The following is an 18859-nucleotide window of genomic DNA, read 5'->3' as shown; positions in this document are numbered from 1 at the left end:
GAAGGAAGTGGAAGTCTGTGATCGCTGAGCCTTAACGGAGGATCCTTTTTCCTTTTTTACACCAGTGTAAGATGTAATATTGACTCGGCAACGAGTGAACTACACTCCCAATGTGCATTATTCATTCATATAGGTTACGTTTCTGTCCACAGATCCAATATCTGACTCTTAGCTGCTAATCCCTACATTAGTTTGTATGCAGTTACAGGTCGTGTAAAGTATTTTTTCATGAAAACAGCTGTAGCCCAAAACGACCTTGATGAGAGCCGACGAACCAAAAACGACCTTCTGTCCGTTCGAAGCTTCCTTCAACAAGTCAAGATGGCCGACGGCCATGATCCAAGATGGCGGAAAAAGCCGACGAACCAAAACGACCTTCGATGTGTGTGTGTGTGTGTGTGTGTGTGTGTTATCAAAGCTACGCTGTGTGTCTTTTACTGCATGTGACTGCCGCTCTGCTCTGAGCTCACACCTCGGTTTCCACTAATATATATATCTTGGATGTGTCGCATCCCCCCTGGTTCCCCCTCCGGTAAATACTGTTACCGTTAGCGCTGTTAGCATCATTAGCAGCAAGCTGTCTGCGCAGTGCCGCGTGGAGGGATTACGCCGCATTTCTAATTTAGTACCTTTTAAAATCTAAGTTTATTCATATGTTTGAGTTACATTTTACTTTTAGAGGTGAAAAATAATGCATTAATCTCTTTGGAAATTACTGAAATGTTTACCTACAAAAGGTCGATGCTATTGTTTTCTACAGGAAGAAGAAAAGAAGACAGGAGACAACGCCGCCGTTCTCGAACGAGGTCGCCCGCTCGTATTATTTTATTACAAAAATGTCCACACACCATAAAAATTACATGTACAAAACTATAAGATTTTGAAATCGCTGTATGTACACATACAAAATATAAAGCCCCAAAAAAAAGAGAAGGAAAAAAAAGGTGATGGGAGCACAGAGAGAAGGGAAGGAAAGTGAAGACGGAGCTTTTTGGAGTTATTTTTTTATTCGTCATATTTCTTCTGGAATGGGTCAAAACGGTTTTAGGGTCTCTTTCTGGAACCATCGTGACGGGGAACGTGCACACACACACACACACACACACACACACACACACATATGAACAGCACATATTTAATATGACACCCGTGTACCACATATCCCATTTACCAGCTTGAAGTCAAGTGTCTGATGTGTATATATATATATATGTGTATATATATTTACATATATAAATATATATATGTATATATATACATATATGTGTATATATACATAATATATATGTATATTTATGTATATATATACATGTATACACATATATATACACATATATATATATACACATATACAGGACTGTCTCAGAAAATTAGAATATTGTGATGAAGTTCTTTATTTTCTGTAATGCAATTAAAAAAACAAAAATGTCATGCATTCTGGATTCATTACAAATCAACTGAAATATTGCAAGCCTTTTATTCTGATTTATTGCTGATTATGGCTTACAGCTTAAGAAAACTCAAATATCCTATCTCTAAATATTAGAATATCATGAAAAAGTATACTAGTAGGGTATTAAACAAATCACTTGAATTGTCTAATTAACTCGAAACACCTGCAAGGGTTTCCTGAGCCTTGACAAACACTCAGCTGTTATAAATCTTTTTTTTTACTTGGTCTGAGGAAATATTAAAATTTTATGAGATAGGATTTTAGAGTTTTCTTAAGCTGTAAGCCATAATCAGCAATATTAAAAGAATAAAAGGCTTGCAATATTTCAGTTGATTTGTAATGAATCCAGAATGCATGACATTTTTGTTTTTTTAATTGCATTACAGAAAATAAAGAACTTTATCACAATATTCTAATTTTCTGAGACAGTCCTGTATATGTGTATATATACACATATATATATGTGTATATATAATGTATGTGGCCTGTTGAGATGTGTGAATGTTATAATGTGGATATGCAGAGGGCCCTGGTGGCTACAACCATGATGTTTATAATGCATGGGTTGCAGTCATATACAGTCATACAGCATTTTTTATTTAAATTAAGTATTTCGATTTGGACCTGTAAACGTATTCAGGGATGACGGTGAATCCGATGGAGGCTGATAGGCGTGATTTGGCTCACTGATACCGCGCTACTTTATTTTATTATTCTCTTTCTGTTTCCTTCTCGACTTTTCATCCGGATCTCTTGGTCTGAAAGAAAAAGGAACAAGAGAGAGAGAGAGAGACAGATGAATCAGCTTGCATTTAAAACCATCGTTTACAGTGAGAAACCTTTGAAATTATGTTTTGTTGTGGAGAACAATACGCGCTGTCAAAAACGTGTCAAAGTCATAGCTAATGGCTAACACTTTGAGTTATAGAATTCCAAACATACAAAAGTAACAATTATTTCATCTTTTAATGCAAGAATGAACATTAACACACAATATTTTGAGTCAGGAGGCAATATTCCATATGTTCAGCCTTGGGCATAAAGATGTGTTCAGCTAGAAGTAGAACGTCTGTGCTGTGTGTGTCGTGGGCACGATGGTGTGTGTGATTGTGTTGTTCTTCTTTTAAATAAGGCCCAGAACATTTTGTTACTATGTTCAACCTTATACTGATAAGATAATATAATAAAACAGATACTATCTGAATGTCAAATGAAACAGAAAAACTAAGGTGCCATCTGGAACCGAAAATGGTTCTTCAGAGTGATGCCTAGAACCGTTTTTGGTTCCGCAAAGAACCTGTCAAACCATTTCCTTACATAATTCTTCAAAGAGCCCATAAAAGTGTCTTAAAGAACATTACAAAAATGGTTCTTCAAGGCACCGTTTCTGGTTCTACAAAGATCCTTTCAAACCAGGGTTCTTTAGAGAACCATTTCCTTAAAGAGTTCTTCAAAGAACCTATAAAGGTATCTCAAAGAAACCTTCAACAAATGGTTCTTTAGGGCACCATTTCTGGTTCCACAAAGAACCTTTCAAACCACAGTTCTTTAGAGAACCATTTCCTTAAAGAGTTCTTCAAATAACCTAGAAAGGTGTCTCAAAGAACCTTCAAAAAAATGGTTCTTTAAGGCACCATTTCTGGTTCCACAAAGAACCTTTCAAACCAGGGTTCTTTAAAGAACCATTTCCTTAAAGAGTTCTTCAAAGAACCTATAAAGGTGTCTCAAAGAACCTTCAAAAAATGGTTCTTTAAGGCACCATTTCTGGTTCCACAAAGAACCTTTCAAACCAGGGTTCTTTAAAGAACCATTTCCTTAAATAGTTCTTCAAGGAACCTATAAAAAGGTGTCTCAAAGAACCTTCAAAAAATGGTTCTTTATGGCACCATTTCTGGTTCCACAAAGAACCATACAAATCAGGGTTCTTTAAAAAACATTTCCTTAAAGAGTTATTCAATGAAATGATAACGGTTTCTCAAACGAAAAAATGGTTCTTGAATAAGTGATGGTTCTTCGTAGAACCACCAAACCTTTGAAAGAACCATTTAAGAACCATTATTTTCCGTGTGGGGTTTCTAAAATAGAGACCCGAATCCATAAAAAAAACCTGAAAGCGACGCGACGTCGATTCCCTCCGTGAGAACAATTGAATAACTGCACTCCGCTAAGTGACGATGGATCTTTGGGGAGAAACGTGTCACGGAAAGCGATCGTCCGACCTCCTCGTTAACCGTGAATAGCTCTCCCACTGCCGGCCTCATTACCAGTTTAATCTGAGCGAGCTAAAATTATTAGCCGTCACATGGTGAGTATTCCTCTCGGGGGAAGAAAACCTAATGCGATATGGAGCGGTCGGCAGGAAGTAAATATGCTTAAATGTTAATAATAATAATGACCGGACGAAACAAATCAGCCCAAAACTAAATCGAAGGCATTTTAACTGACTGGTGTGTTAATTGTTAATAAATGTTGATAACCGTCCTCATGCGCTGCAACATGTGCGTGACATTGTTCTGACACAAGGGACATGGAAGTACTCTCTTGATTAATGTGAACAACAACGGCATGAAATTCAGCTTATGATTATTAAGAAAGATGTTTAAACCCATCTTAATGTCAGACTGCTTGGTATATGGCAAAAAAAACCATAAATATTACACATTATGTGTTTTTTCTTCTTCTAGCAATGCGTTAAATCTTTTGGTCCAAGCTAACAGATCCTGGTGTTTATCACAAATAAAGACTAATCACTTTAAAAAAAAGTTTATATAATGACAAAATGCTAAATGTGTGTAACTTCTTCACAAGATGGACCTAGAATCTTTTACCCATGAACCCGTTTCAACCCGACCGTCATGTGATAGCCTGAGTAAGCTTTGTTCAACACGGTATTTCAAAATAAAAGCTTGTCTATATTTTCACACAGCCCCAGAGACCATTATTTTGGGTAAAGCTTTTATTTCTGCCAATAAACCAATAGAACGCTGCTGTGCAATTTACACACACAAACACATCAACAAACAACTCCAATCTCTAAATTCAACAGCCTCAAATCTCGCCGTCTTCTTATTTTTCCTGCCAATACAAATACTCTGCGTCAGCGTTTTTTGGCACAAATCCATCGGTTTAACATCGGACGAGCGTCTCTGAGGCTGAAACCTTAAACCTTTTCAATGACTACCATTTCCTCTCCTTCCTGCACAAGGACATTATGTTCTTCACGAGAGATACATGTAAAGGCGCTAACTCGAAGTCTCTGTAATCAATAAATGTGTTAACCTGCACGGCCATTGATTTATGGTTATGTCGTTACATTATGTGTCACATGTAAGACATTATAATACATGGAGATCACATAAAGACTCGAGTGGTGTTATGAAAGGGATTAACACACATTAACACAGTGCATACTATTTAATTAACACCTCAATGCATTTAGTCTAATAAAAATGTTTGTAAATGTGCATAATTCACTGCAGTGATACCAGATACTGTACTACACTTTCTATGTATGCATCAGACACACATATTGTTAAGCTCCTGTTCTAAACTACACAACATAGTGCAGTCAGAACCTCTTCAACTGTGGAATACTTTACTGGTCACTTTGCAAAATACAGCTGCCACCATTTATATGTAAATTGTTAAAAGGTTCTTTCTGTTTTGCTGGATAATTGTCTATTTATATATATATATATATATAAATAGCAATATGATTATTTTCTTTACAAATAAAAAGGCAAATATATAATTTTGGAGTGACATTTCTGATTTTCTTTAAATAATAATAATTATTATTTTTTTAAACAGTGAAGACATTAAAAAAATGCTGGATAATTTTCTGTATATATATTTATATATATATATACACAGCCATCAGTAATATCCTATTATAGCTTTACTTTCTGCAGCCACAGCTGCTATACGTACTCGCTCTCTCTATACTGACACACAGATACACACATACTCGTTTTCCTCCTTTGTGGGGCCCAAACATATTTTACCCATTTGTGGGGACCGCCCTTTCCAGTGGTTATACACACACACACACACACACACACACACACACACAGACACACTTGGTTCCCTCTTTAGTAACTTATTTTACCCATTCATTGGGACCACGCTTTCCAGTAGTTACACACACACACACACACACCGAATCCTCGCCCTGATCCTAGGCTAAACCCAACCTTACCCTCACCGTAAATGTCATCACCCTAAAATGTAATTATACTTTTACGAGTCTGTGCATTTCTAAATGTCATCCATCTTAATGTTTTAAATGGCTATAAATATACCGCCACGCCCTCAACGGCCTTCCAGGTTCTCAGTGCCAACGAATGATTATTCTGCTGTCTTGAGCCGGAAGTTTATATCAATTTCAGTGTCGCAGTGAGGACAAAAATATAAGATTCCAGCCAAAGACAACCACCCACACATATTTTTCTTTGCTTTATTTGATAAGGCACAGTGCACAATAATAACAACATGTCTGTAAATTAGCCAAGAGGCCATATTTTCAACTGTAGTCCCGACATTCATTGAGCACCGTGTCATCATGTAAGTGATAAGTGTAAAAAAGCATTACACTGAGGTAATATTCCAAAATAGGGAGTAAAATCATCACATTTAACATTAAAATTCTAAAATATATCTGATTCTCTGATGGGATAACGGTGCCGGTGACTTTGATTGACGAGGCATTGACAGCGGTGCTTTTAAAAAGCGTCGCTGCATTGCTGACCTTCAAAAAGCCGACGCTGGAACACTAAGACTAAGATCTGTTTGCAAAAGACAAATCCCAAGGGCACTCACATCTAAGTGCCCAGAAAGCATTTATTTCATGGTAGTTTAGCATTCACAGCCCTTCAGATGCTTTTTTTTCCCTGGATGGGCAACTGGCAGAAAATGTCAACTCCTTTTCTAGTGGGACTGACACATGAATCTATCCACTGAATAATTCAGGCTCTCACTCATTCGTGCTGAACTATCAACACTTTGCCCTGTAAATTATCATTAAAAAAAAATGGCACGGCATCCTTCCACCCCCGGACATTTATCTTTTTGACTCCCTGAGTCCACGTCGGCGTGTCAAGACGATGGCTTCGTCTTCCCCGCTGAGTCGAGATTTTGTTTAAAAAAGAGGGGATAAGGAGTCACGGAATATAAACACGGTCGGAAATATAGACGCATTGTGTGTATGCGTCATCTATTATTCATACTCCTGTGTTTTCTCTCTGAGGAACCGAAGCTGCGCAATACAGCTGGAGCTCGGTACACACTCGAGCGATCCTCCACATATCCCACTCTTCTTTTTCTATTTCTCCTTCGCTCATATAGCCTTCACATAACATAGCCTTGTTTTATTTTATATAAAATCGTATTCGTAAAGCCGCTTATCTTGTGCAGCCCATGTCTTTTATTTTGCTCTTCACCCTTAATGCTGCGTTCACAATAAAAGCGTTGAGAATCTTTCGCGGGAGTAGATCCCTTTCAAAATCAATGTACAAACGCGAGTGGTTGCGATTGACACAAATTGCGTCGCACGAAAAATGTTCCTCATTCGCCTCAAGTTGAAATATTTAAACTTTGGCTAAAACATCGCCCGACGTCAGGTTGCGAAAGCTAATCAGCGTTGTGATGCTCCGGCGTTGGTGAATATATATATGTATTAAATCTATAATTATTTAATAATAATACTATAATAATTATATATATATATAAAATATGTAAACATATTATTTAATATTAATAATAATATATTACATTTATATATGTATACGTATGCATATATATGCACTGTATATATATATGTATTAAATATATAAGAATATTATTTCATAATAATATATTAACTATATATATATATGTATGTAAATATATTATTTAATATTAATAATAATAATAATATTTGAAATACATAAATATATATGTATATATATATTTATACATAACATCACACGTAGGCTCACATAGCTCGGTGACTTTCACCAACTACGTCTGACTTATATAAATATGATATCAATATTTTGAACCCAAACACGAGTGCGTTACATGTGTAGACATTTGTGGGACGTCCTCAACAAGTATGAAGCAGAACTAGTGGTTAGTTCTTCATGGTGGATGAAGGAAATGATCACTGTTTCCATGGAGTAAAGCCACAGAGATAAGCCCCGCCCCATCTAAGCCCCGCCCCCTCTCAGGTGTGAATGCGAAAAGCCACGAATAGTCGAGTAAGTAATTTGAATATTCGCAACGTGTTTGGTGTGAACGCAGCACAAGAGTTCAATTTAATAAGCCAACACATCTGAACATACCAGACCACCATGTGAGTCTACACTGAACTAGCATAATGTGTTCACATAATTAATGATCTCACAGAGCCCAGCTCCTCTGGTATTTCTCTCCCTTTGTAGGCTATAATCTTTTTTTTATTCTCACATTATCCCTTATATACTATGTTGTCTCTGTGACTCCACCCAAAGGTTTCTGAAGAGCTCACGGTTAATCGACTTCGGATCTCATGGAAACGCTGACACGGCCGAAACTCCAGAACAATTGAAACGTGGGCGGAGAGGCGAATGGATCGTTGGAGCCGAGGCCGGCGCTGATGTGACGCAGCGAAGGAGACAGCCAGAGGTAATGGGAACAGCCTCCGGAGTGCTTCCCTCTAAAAGCATTGTCCTCTCAGACCAGTGGTTCTCAAATGGGGGTACGTGAAGGCACTCCAGGTCGAGATAAAAAATAAAAAGACATTACAAATTAAAATCCATTAAAAACTGTTTTTAAAAAATCACACTGGTAGGTAACCTTTAATGTGCTTTACTGCACTTTGAAATAATAAATTTTTAACATATTTTACCAATTCGTCTGATTTTTTTTTTTTAAAGTGACATTTCTGATTTTCTTTAAATTATAATCAATATTTTTTTTTAAACAGTGAAGACATAAAAAAAATGCTGGATAATTTTCTGTATATATATATATATACACAGCCATCAGTAATATCCTATTATAGCTTTACTTTCTGCAGCCACAGCTGCTATACGTACTCGCTCTCAATACTGACAACGAGATACACACATCCTCGTTTTCCTCCTTTGCGGGGTCCAAACATATTTTACCCATTCATTGGGACCACGCTTTCCAGTAGTTACACACACACACACACCGAATCCTCCCCATGATCCTAGGCTAAACCCAACCCAACCTCACCTTAAACGTCATCACCCTAAAATGTAATTTTACTTTTACGAGTCTGTGCATTTCTAAATGACATCCATCTTAATGTTTTAAATGGCTATAAATATATCACCACGCCCTCAACGGCCTCCCAGGTTCTCAGTGCCAACGAATGATTATTCTGCTGTCTTGAGCCGGAAGTTTATATCAGGGGGTACTTGGCTGAAAACATATTTCAACAGGGGGTACATCACTGAAATAAGGTTGAGCACGATTGTCTTAGATGGATCTTCTGCTTGCACTACCCTGAGCTGAAAGCGGATGTAAACCAACTGCCCTGTCGGTGCACCCTGGGTGCTTGTTGTTGGCGGCCATAGCAGGGATACAGTTTGCAAACACTTAAAGAGTTCCTTCAGGTCAAGGACGAATGACCGCCCATCAGACACAACAGCTATGTGTTTGCTTGGTGAAGGGGGAAGTGTTGCTGGTGAAGCCCCATCCAAGAGTTGACTGGCGTGAGTGGATTTCCCAAGACTCTAGATAGACATGAAGAGACCCTCCCACACTCTACACGAGGTGTCGGTCTCGTGGGCTTCATGCACAACGGTATCTCGGGTCAATGCCTTGTCGATTCATGAGGTTGTATCTGTCGGCCGTGTCAGGCGTCTTTTCAGGGTTCTCTGCTGGCTGGAACAACAAAGCCACTGCAGGGTTGAGATCCATCCTCTTGCCTGTGTGTTCTTCCCCTTTTTCTCATTATGTTTGCTTCTCACTCAAGCGGCATGAAAGTGTGTGAAATGAACGCAGGACGTGTCGAAGAACCCGGGGTCATTTTGAGATATCTAGGTGTACATGCGCGTGTTAGAGAGAGATGTCAGATAATTCTGCATGAATGCAGCAAATGTATGCATGTTCACGTTCAGCTTCGTCACCACCGCATCAGCTACCAGATGTGACACGCTGCTTAATAAACTTGAAGTAATAGAAGAGCCCACAATCCATCTCCTCTCCATTAAATTCGTGAATTTCCTGCATGCAAAATGACTATGTATGGCAGCTGTCACATTAAGTGAAAAAGAAAAAGCCCCATATTGCCTTTCTGACGAATACCGTGTAACGAAGACATAAAACACGTGTCTGGTTCACATTGTCAGTTCAGTGATTACTCGTTCCATCTTTGTGAGACATCGAAATGTCGCCGTTCTGTTGCATAAAAGAAAAAAAAGGAATACTCGACATTTTTGTGAAGTATGCTGTCTCTCTCTCCGTGTTCTAGAGTCTCTATTCAATAACACATTCATATTACATCAATTTGCCTGCGGTGTCTTCTCGTGCATGTTAATGTCTGCGCGTGCCACACTGGTTAGCTAATGGTTTCTCACACAGCGGTGAACGCTTATATCCCAAAAACTGCTCTTCTGAAATGCTAAAGTACCTTAAATGAGCATTCTCTATAATGGACACCAGGGAATGGCTCTGCTAGTTGCAGAAAGCAGTTCGATTGTATCGAAGTCTATGAGAAAAGAACCCTACTTCTCACTTGATACAGTAAACATTGATCCAGTAAACATTGTCGAAACAACTGCTGGTTTCAAGTCTTCTTCGGTATTGTACAATATCCATTTTGTAAATCAAGAGCACATTTGGAGTGATATTGACAATAAAGCAGGGTATGCTTAAGGATGTGGTCACCTCGTGATTTACAGGTCTCTACTAGAGTCGGATTAGGCGTCTCTACTACCGCGCCACGACTCGGAAGTCCAAATATGATCACTTCATGTCGAGGGCCAGAATCCAAGATGGCGCTAGCCGAAATGACGAACTTGAAGCTTCAAACCCATATCCACTTATAGTCTCTGATTAATCCAGGAAGTGAAGCGCCCATCCTCTGGTTCCCCCTCAGTTTAACATTATAAACTCTGCTGCTATTGTGAGCACTAGTTAGCGCTTTTAGCACCATTAGCCGCGAGCCCCTGGCTAAGCCGTCCACATGTTGATAGCCATGCGAGGCAATAGAGCGTATTTACTCACGTGACCACAACAACCTTTGGCGGCCATGTTGGGGTCCATGCACGGCATTGTTTTGCTTTATTTTATGCCGCTCTTCTTTAGAAATGACCATTATATCCTGAAGGAGACACCATTTCAGTTCAAAGCGGTGTGCCTTGTGATTGTGGTTCTGTGCCTCATTGTTGGATGTGGGACTAATGATTCAGAATATGGGTTTATCAGCTCAACAAGACAGGCTATTACTTCAACTTGTCATGCATCTACTCCGGCTTCACTCGGCGTCTGAGCGTTAGGACTGTTCTCATGTGTTTCTGTTGACACATCGGGTTGTGGGCACGTTTCCATTGATACACTCTCGTCAATAATATCTTTTTGCTTTTTCGCCGAGCGAAAATCAATGTTTCACTTGTGCAAAAGGAACTGTGGATGGAAACTTGGGAGGAAGCCATGAACATGGCAACTCCGTCGGGCGATGTCTGCCTTTACTCTGTGATTCATGTCAAATAAAACACTGGCTCCATGGGAACAGCACTCAGCACGGCCAAACAGTCACTGCTGGTCCTGAAGGAGCTGGAAGCGGCTTCATCAGACACTCGTCCTGGAGGCGGAGCTGTGAGACGACGGATCATATATGAACCCAGACACGGGGCGCTTGATGTTCCGACATTTGTGGTATTTCCACAACAAGTATAACGCAGAAATATTTGTTAATGTCCCATGGTCGATAGCGGAAATGAAAACTGTTTTACAGGAATGTGACCGGGCTATGTGCTGGTAACTAGGGGTAACTAGCGAATTAACCACAAAGTGTTGAGCGAGTAAAATCAGGTAAAAAAGCGTTGCGAATATTCAATTCCAACTGCTGAAATCTTTCTTTGGTAATGCAGAAGGACATGAGGTTGCTGGACTCTCGCATAATCAAACAGCGGACACGATAGCCAGGTCAACTTCTTCTGACATTTAATAAGTGGACCCCAAGATGGCGCGATTGAGATTCTGACGTCACGTGAATACGCTCTATAGGTACGTTCATAACAACGTATTCGAGGGAGACACTCTTGTAAGTCAACATAACAGATATTGTTGAAGACACAATTTAGCCTCAACGCAATTACCATAATCATTGTTTTTAGGGATAGAAAGCTAAGTGGATGCCAAGAAAAAGGGTTTTACAGTCCCTCATTGTTCAATATTTGACACTTTCTAAAATAGTTGTAATGAAATGACCACAAAAAAATCTAATGTACTTTCTACGTGTTCTCCCAATGCCATCCTCCCCCTTTGGCGGAACACACTCAGCATTGGATATTGTCAATCAATACAGGGTCAAATATATTTCTTCCATCATACTATATCTCCACCAACCAATAAGCTTTTTCACTTGGCTTCAAATGAGAACTGCAGCATTCAATCTATCCAATATATTAAGGTTAATGAAAACAAAAACAGCAAAAGAGATGAAGATAGATGACGGACGGGTATTCTCCCTCACTTTGAAGCCCAACGGAAGGCACTTTCGGAAATGTACTCACAGAGGTATTCTATTTTTATGCCATGCTTTTAGTTTGTGCTGGTGTGTGTGTGTGTGTGTGTGTGTGAGTAAGAAAAGGACAAGATGGCTCAGCAACCACAGAGAGGCATTGTTTGTGGTGTAAACAGCTTCTGCTGTCTGACATGTATAATCATACGGTCCATGCTTTCTGCAGAGGACGGAAAAATAGGTGTAATGTACGTCCACTCGTACTGGTGTCTGTTTAACTGGTCCACAGAGCAGGTTGGAGTTAATCATTGTCACCGAACAAACAATGGAAAAACGTGATTGTGTCATTTTGAAAATGGAGATAGTTGTCAATACTGTCCGTGCAACATATTGTGATCACAAAAGGAGAAAATAACATTTGTATTTCAAACAACAGAAAATACTGAATGAGCTTAAAATATCTAAATACAATTGCCATAAAAAAAAGAAGCATAAAACACTTACAGTTTATGTGTATTCATGGGTGTCAGACTTAAATTAACTTGAAATTATCAAGTAAAAGAATATAATCTGCATAGAAAATCCATAAAATATACTTTTAGCACCACTGCACAATTTATTTCGATGAACTGAGTAAACTGTTGTTTGTTAACACAGAAAGGAAACATCCGTGCCTGATGAGATGTATTGTTGATATTTAAATGCAATGGTAATTTAAATGCATATTTAAAAAAAGAAGAAGATTACTACATATACTTAGGTGAATATCGTAGCCGTGAAATAAAAGGGCAAAGAATGATTAAAGGGCACTATTCAATTACTGGTGCTGCTTTTGTTTACGGCTACATTATCTTGGGATACTTCATACTTTGTCTGGAGAATAAAACGGTTAAAATATAGCGAGATGTTTAACATTTGACTACAGATGATGCTATTGATTACCTCTCGTAAATATCTAACATGTCGAAGTGTCCTTGAGCAAGGCACTAAACCCCCAGTTGCTCCCCTTGCTTCACTGCAGCCCACGCCCTTCATGACTAAGGATGGGTCGAATGCAGAGAATACATTTCATATATGTATTTAACTATATACAATATGACAATAAAATAAGGATTTAGTTGTTTTTTTCCGGTTTCCGAGATGTATAACGTTTGACTACAGATGATGCTATGGACTACCTCTCTTAAATGTCTCATGTTTAACATAATTTGCATTTGTAAGTGTCCTTGAGCAAGGCACTGAACCCCCAGTTGCTCCTTTATACCTGAGGATGGATCAAACGCAGAGAAGAATTCCCCCCACAAGGATTAATAAATATTACATTTCTATTTCTTTCTTTAAAAAAAAAAAAAAAAAAGCTGACAGTGAAAACCTCCCCAGCCTGGGAAGTGGCAGACATCGACCTCTGTCCGTGACCAATGTGATATCGCTGACCCCTCCCCACCCCCCCCACAGTCCATCCCAGAGGCTCTGGCGTTAGCTCATAACCGTACATCCCACCCAGCCGGCGTATCATATTCTCCAGCAGTATTTGATCTCTTGCCTCAGGCGGGAGGAAAAAACAAGAGGGATCTGATTGAGAGGGGGAAAAGTGCAGCATGAGAGAAGGAGTGACTCTACGCACTAGAGGAGAGACGAATGCCTTTCCTACGACCTGCCAGCTGAGAGGTAACGAAAACCGATCGTTAGCTAGGTAATTGTCTAGCCAATTAGATGTCGCTCGTTAAAGCCCTTGATGCCCTTGTTAGGTTACTGAGCGCTCGCAGCAGAAAGGATGACAGGTACAAAGTGTAAGTGTGTCTTTAACTATGGGGGCAGGACCCACAATTGGTGGAAGGCCAAGATGACTGCCGGTTGGGGTTACCATTTTTCAGACTAATTAATGAGACCAGATCTTTGGGTGAGAGAAGTCCAGATGTGTCTGCTTGTAGGTTAAATGGGCTAATCAGCAGATTACTCACCTGTATAAGTGGGCCTGAGGAGACGTTAGAGAGGTCCAGAAGGTCCTCGGCACTCCCTATCCAACGGGAAAACAGACAAGACCAATAACAGGCTCATCTAGTCCAGTCTAGTCCGGTTTAGTCTGCATCGGATCACAGTCTGAATCCTTAAGCAGTGTATTCCAGTTGAGGCTTGTCTGCGTTCCAGGTTTTTTGTCCAGCTCAGAATCCCAGAATCAGACTTCTCTGATTGAGAGATAACAGGGTCCAGTCAAGGGTTTGAGATCCAGATGCAGCTCCGGGACCGGCTCAGCTCAGTTCAGTGTAGCGGACTTGGATCAGTCCACATGTCCACATGGATGAATGGAGTAGTGCTACTTTTGAGTCCGCCATTTTCAGAGACCCTCACGTTCCGGAACAAGGAGCCATTGTCATTCGATTGCGTAACACATCTTCGTAGCCAAAAACAATCACGCGTCATATTATTTCCTTTCTGTTTGTGCAAGTCTATCAAATTGTATATCCGTATGATTTTCTATGCATCCAACTTCTTTACTGTCTGTCTGTTAATATGATCCACTTGGTATCAGAATGTTGATGATGAGAAGTTCATTTATATTTTCTTCCTGTCTATATTTTCGTACGCATCCGCATATATCTTTGCTCCCATTGGATCTGATTTTACAGATACACGTTTCAGAAATGGAAAATCCAGCATTCAGTGTGTGTCGTTTCCATGAGAAACGTGATTTATGATTATCATACTGAAAGCTGGATCCTGTAGCAGCAACACACCGGTTCCTTGACACATCCACTCCAGACATTGGTAGTTAATAGTAAAGCAGACAGTATAGGTCTTTTACTCAATTATACTCAATGGAAACAAAGTGATGGGTACTCGTAAACAAGAGATATGGGGAAAGGATCTTTAGGGCTTTTTTTCTCTTCTTCTTCTTCTTCTTCAGTTCTCACCAGTTCTCTCCCTGGTGGTGACGTTCTCCACATCTCAGATCAACAGCGTCAGAGTTCTAGAGAACGAGAAGAGTAAGAATGTAGAACATTATAAAAAGACTGCATCAGGATAGAAGGAAGAATGATCTTAATGAAAGGACTGAGCAGTTCTAAAAGGGATTTGGGACGAAGGGGTTAAGAAGGTTCAATACAACCTCAGGGATGTAGACGAGGACAGAAGGTCGGGATAGAACGATAGAAAACAAAGATTCTTGGAAGAAAAATGCAAAACAGGAAAAGGTCTAGAAGACAGTCTGTAATAAAAAACTTTATCATTTCTATAATTTTTTATAAGACAGCTTTTAAGTGATCTTGTCCTTTTATGCAAATCTTTTGGTTAATTTCTAATTTAGTTTGTCTGTTTTTTATTTTTTATTTTATTTTTTAATTTGTATTGGTTTCTTACTATTGTATTTGTTTTTGCCTTGCCTCTGTAGAGCACTTTGTTTTTAAAGGTGCTATATGAATACATTTATTATTATTATTATTATTATTATTATTTCCTTCATCCACCACGAAAGAGCTAACGACTAGTTTAGCTTTATACTAGTTTCGCTTCCAGCGCTACGAGAGCGGAACATCTAACGCCCTCGAGTTTGGGTTCTTAACATTACATCATATATATAATATATAGATATATATTATATATTTATACATAACTTCATCCGTGCCTGTTATATTATCTATGATTCCGGTACTCATAAGAGGTATTATCCGCAACGATACGTTGGTCCTCCATCTTGTTCTGATTCAACAGCGGCGAAACGCGCGGAGCAACTCGAGAGCTGATTGGCCCGAGTTGCGAAATTATCGCCTCAAAGTTGAAATATTTCAACGAGGGGTGAACATCGCGTCGGCCAAAACGCCCAAAACGCGCCACCCGGAAAAATGTGGCGTCTATAGCAACCACACGCGTCTGAACCTCGACTTCGCGCGGAAAAATCTCGTCGCTTTTGGTTTGAACGTAGCATAAACCCCGCTGACTTTTTACCTTGCAAAACATTGTTCATTTCTTCCTCAGGAAACCTTTCTTTTATCAAATCAGAATCTGTGTTTATTCCTTTGTGAGTGTATCTGCGGTTTAGATAATAAAATACAACAAATACTGACAACGCTAAGCAAAGACGGGCAATAGCCGGGAGGCTGATGGAGCTCTACTTGCTGGAGCAGAATATTTGTCATGTGTGTTTATCAGGATTTATTTTCCATATTTTTGTCAGGAGGAATATTTGTTAACTGCACTTTTATGCAGGCGCTGCTTATTGTGTCAGATTTAAGAATGAAGGAGAGTTTCTTAATGCCTCGGTCTATATTCATCCATCGCCACGGGAACAAATCAACACCGTCTTATCCTCCATCGTCCTCCACTCCTCTCCCCCTGTACTTTCTCTCCATCACCCTTTGCACCATGTCGATCAGGGGCGTCAAATTTATCATGGCCGCCCTCTTAAAGGGCCGGTGTAACAAGTATATAAACGTATAAACTCCCGAAAGTATCGTTAAATAACTCTCTTTGCATTTAATTATTGTTTATTCAAGTGTAGAAATATTGGACATAAAAAAGTAGTCTAATATTACAGCATAAATCCTTTTAATTTGAAACCTTCAAAATAAAAGCACAGTATAATTTTCATGAATTTCTTGAAAAAAAGGTGATCGTGTGTCGATGGATGGATGGAGGAGATGGGGGTGATACAGAGGGTGGAGGTGGAGACGATAATGTGGTAATACATGGATGGAAAGGACCTGAGGAATAACACATTATTACAATTAAGAGGATTAAAGAAAAGAGGGAAAACAAGAAAGACAAGATAAGAAGAAAATCTATAAAGACAAAAATGGGAAGAAAATAACTAAGAATGGTTGATGACCAAAAAAGAAGAAGAAAAGATAAAGTTTGAAGGACACAAGAAGAAGAAGGGATCAGTTCATCTTCCTCTAGTTGTATCTATGTACTGGTGTTCCTGCCTTCAGCCCAATGACATAATGAATGTTCATCTCTCAATCACATGTTACTAACTCTGCTTTCTCCCCGGAGTCCTTTTGACTTCACGTCTCATGGGGTCATCGGACCCTATGAGACGGCATAGATCCTATCTGCCTGATGGATCGTCTGGGTCGTGGAATTCCTGCTCATGACTGCGCCACTGTCCTGTTGAGACTCCGCCCACTGTTGAGACTCCCTCCTCCCCACCGCCATCTGCCTGATGGATCGTGGAGGTCTCCATCGTGGAATATGCCTACTATGAACTATTCATACACTGTCATATTCATTGAATGTATTTTAACTCTAAATCTGTCCTTCTGTACACATTACATCTATTGCATCTGTCCATCCTGGAGAGGGATCCTCCTCTGTTGCTCTCCTCCAGGTTTCTTCCCTTTTTTTCCCCCTGAAGGGTTATTTGGGAGTTTTTCCTGGTCCGATGTGAGGTTTTGGGGCAGGGATGTCTATGTGTACAGATTGTAAAGCACTCCGAGACAAATTTGTAATTTGTGAAATTGGGCTATACAAATAAACTGAATTGAATGTTGTTGCTCATAGAATATATGCATTTCATATATTAAAATGTTCAATTTACAGGATATTGTTAAGTAGATAATTTTGTTCCTGTTTTAAAACCCAAAGATATTCAGTTTATTTACTAATCATAGTACATCATGACAAAGGTTGTATCATAGGAGGTTGGATCACTGGTACAGTGGTGCCAGGAGAACAGCCTCGTCCTCAACGTCAAGAAGACCAAGGAGCTGATCGTGGACTACAGGAAGCGGAGAGGAGAGCACACCACCATCTCCATAGACGGAGTTGCAGTAGAGAGGGTCAGCAGCTTCAAGTTCCTCGGCGTGCACATCTCCGAGGACCTCACATGGACCACGCACACCACTCACGTGGTGAAAAGGGCCCAACAACGCCTGTATTTCCTTAGGCGACTGAGGAAATTCAACATGGCCCCCCGCATCCTCAGAACATTCTACACCAGTACCATCGAGAGTGTTCTGACAGGTTGCATCACCGTCTGGTACGGGAACTGCACCGCCCTGGAGCGTAGGGCACTACAGAGGGTGGTGCGGTCGGCACAGTACATCGTTGGAGGTGAGCTTGCCTCCATCCTGGACATATACACCAAGCGGTGCGTGGCCAGGGCCAAACGGATGATGAAAGACAATAACCACCCCGGCCACAAACTGTTCACCCTTCTACCGTCAGGCAGGCGATACCGCAGTATCAAGTGCCGCACAAACAGACTGAGGGACAGCTTCTTCAGTCAGGCCATCAGGCTGCTGAACAAGGACTGAGACCCTCATTAACACTATACACCAGAACATATTCTGTGAATATCTATGGCCATGGTGTATATTTTATTACACTGTTTTATATATATATATATTGTATATATATATTGTATGTATATACATATATATATATATATTGTCTCAAAAAAGTGTATATTTTATTACATTGTTTTATATATATACATTGTCATGATGTATATTCTATTACATTGTTTTATATATATATTGTTAATACTTTCTTCTTTTTTTTGTGTGGATATTGTATAGTTTATTCTCATTCTTATTCTTTTTTTAGTCTGCTACTGCTGTCGGGTGTTTTGCACATAAGAATTTCACAAACCGATTATACTTGTATAAAAGGGGATGTGACAATAAAAACTTGAAACTTGAAACTTGAAACTAGAAATCATACTTGAGAAGCTGGGATCAGGCAATATTTTACATTTTCTTCTAGAGAAATGACTGGAATTATATGTCGATGAT

At 39.5% G+C, this 18859-nt stretch overlaps 1 protein-coding gene across 2 annotated transcripts in view; it reads right to left on the bottom strand.

The window, feature by feature from the left end:
* Positions 1-1371: 1371 nt before the first annotated feature.
* zgc:172282 (leucine-rich repeat and fibronectin type III domain-containing protein 1-like protein) overlaps positions 1372-18859 on the bottom strand; it is a 98823-nt gene continuing 81335 nt past the window's right edge. For both annotated transcript variants that reach the window (XM_056441454.1, XM_056441455.1), the window contains 2 exons: positions 14090-15096; positions 1372-2211 (listed from right to left, as the gene is read on the bottom strand). Coding sequence is in view for 1 of the 2 variants with exons in the window: in XM_056441455.1 (XP_056297430.1) it covers positions 15089-15096 (8 nt within the window). In the remaining variant the exon portion in view is untranslated. The remainder of the gene's footprint in view (positions 2212-14089; positions 15097-18859) is intronic.

The sequence above is a fragment of the Pseudoliparis swirei genome, chromosome 20 (assembly GCF_029220125.1).
Source record: "Pseudoliparis swirei isolate HS2019 ecotype Mariana Trench chromosome 20, NWPU_hadal_v1, whole genome shotgun sequence".
Classification (NCBI taxonomy): Eukaryota; Metazoa; Chordata; class Actinopteri; order Perciformes; family Liparidae; genus Pseudoliparis; species Pseudoliparis swirei.
This window is presented reverse-complemented; position numbering and strand designations above follow the sequence as displayed.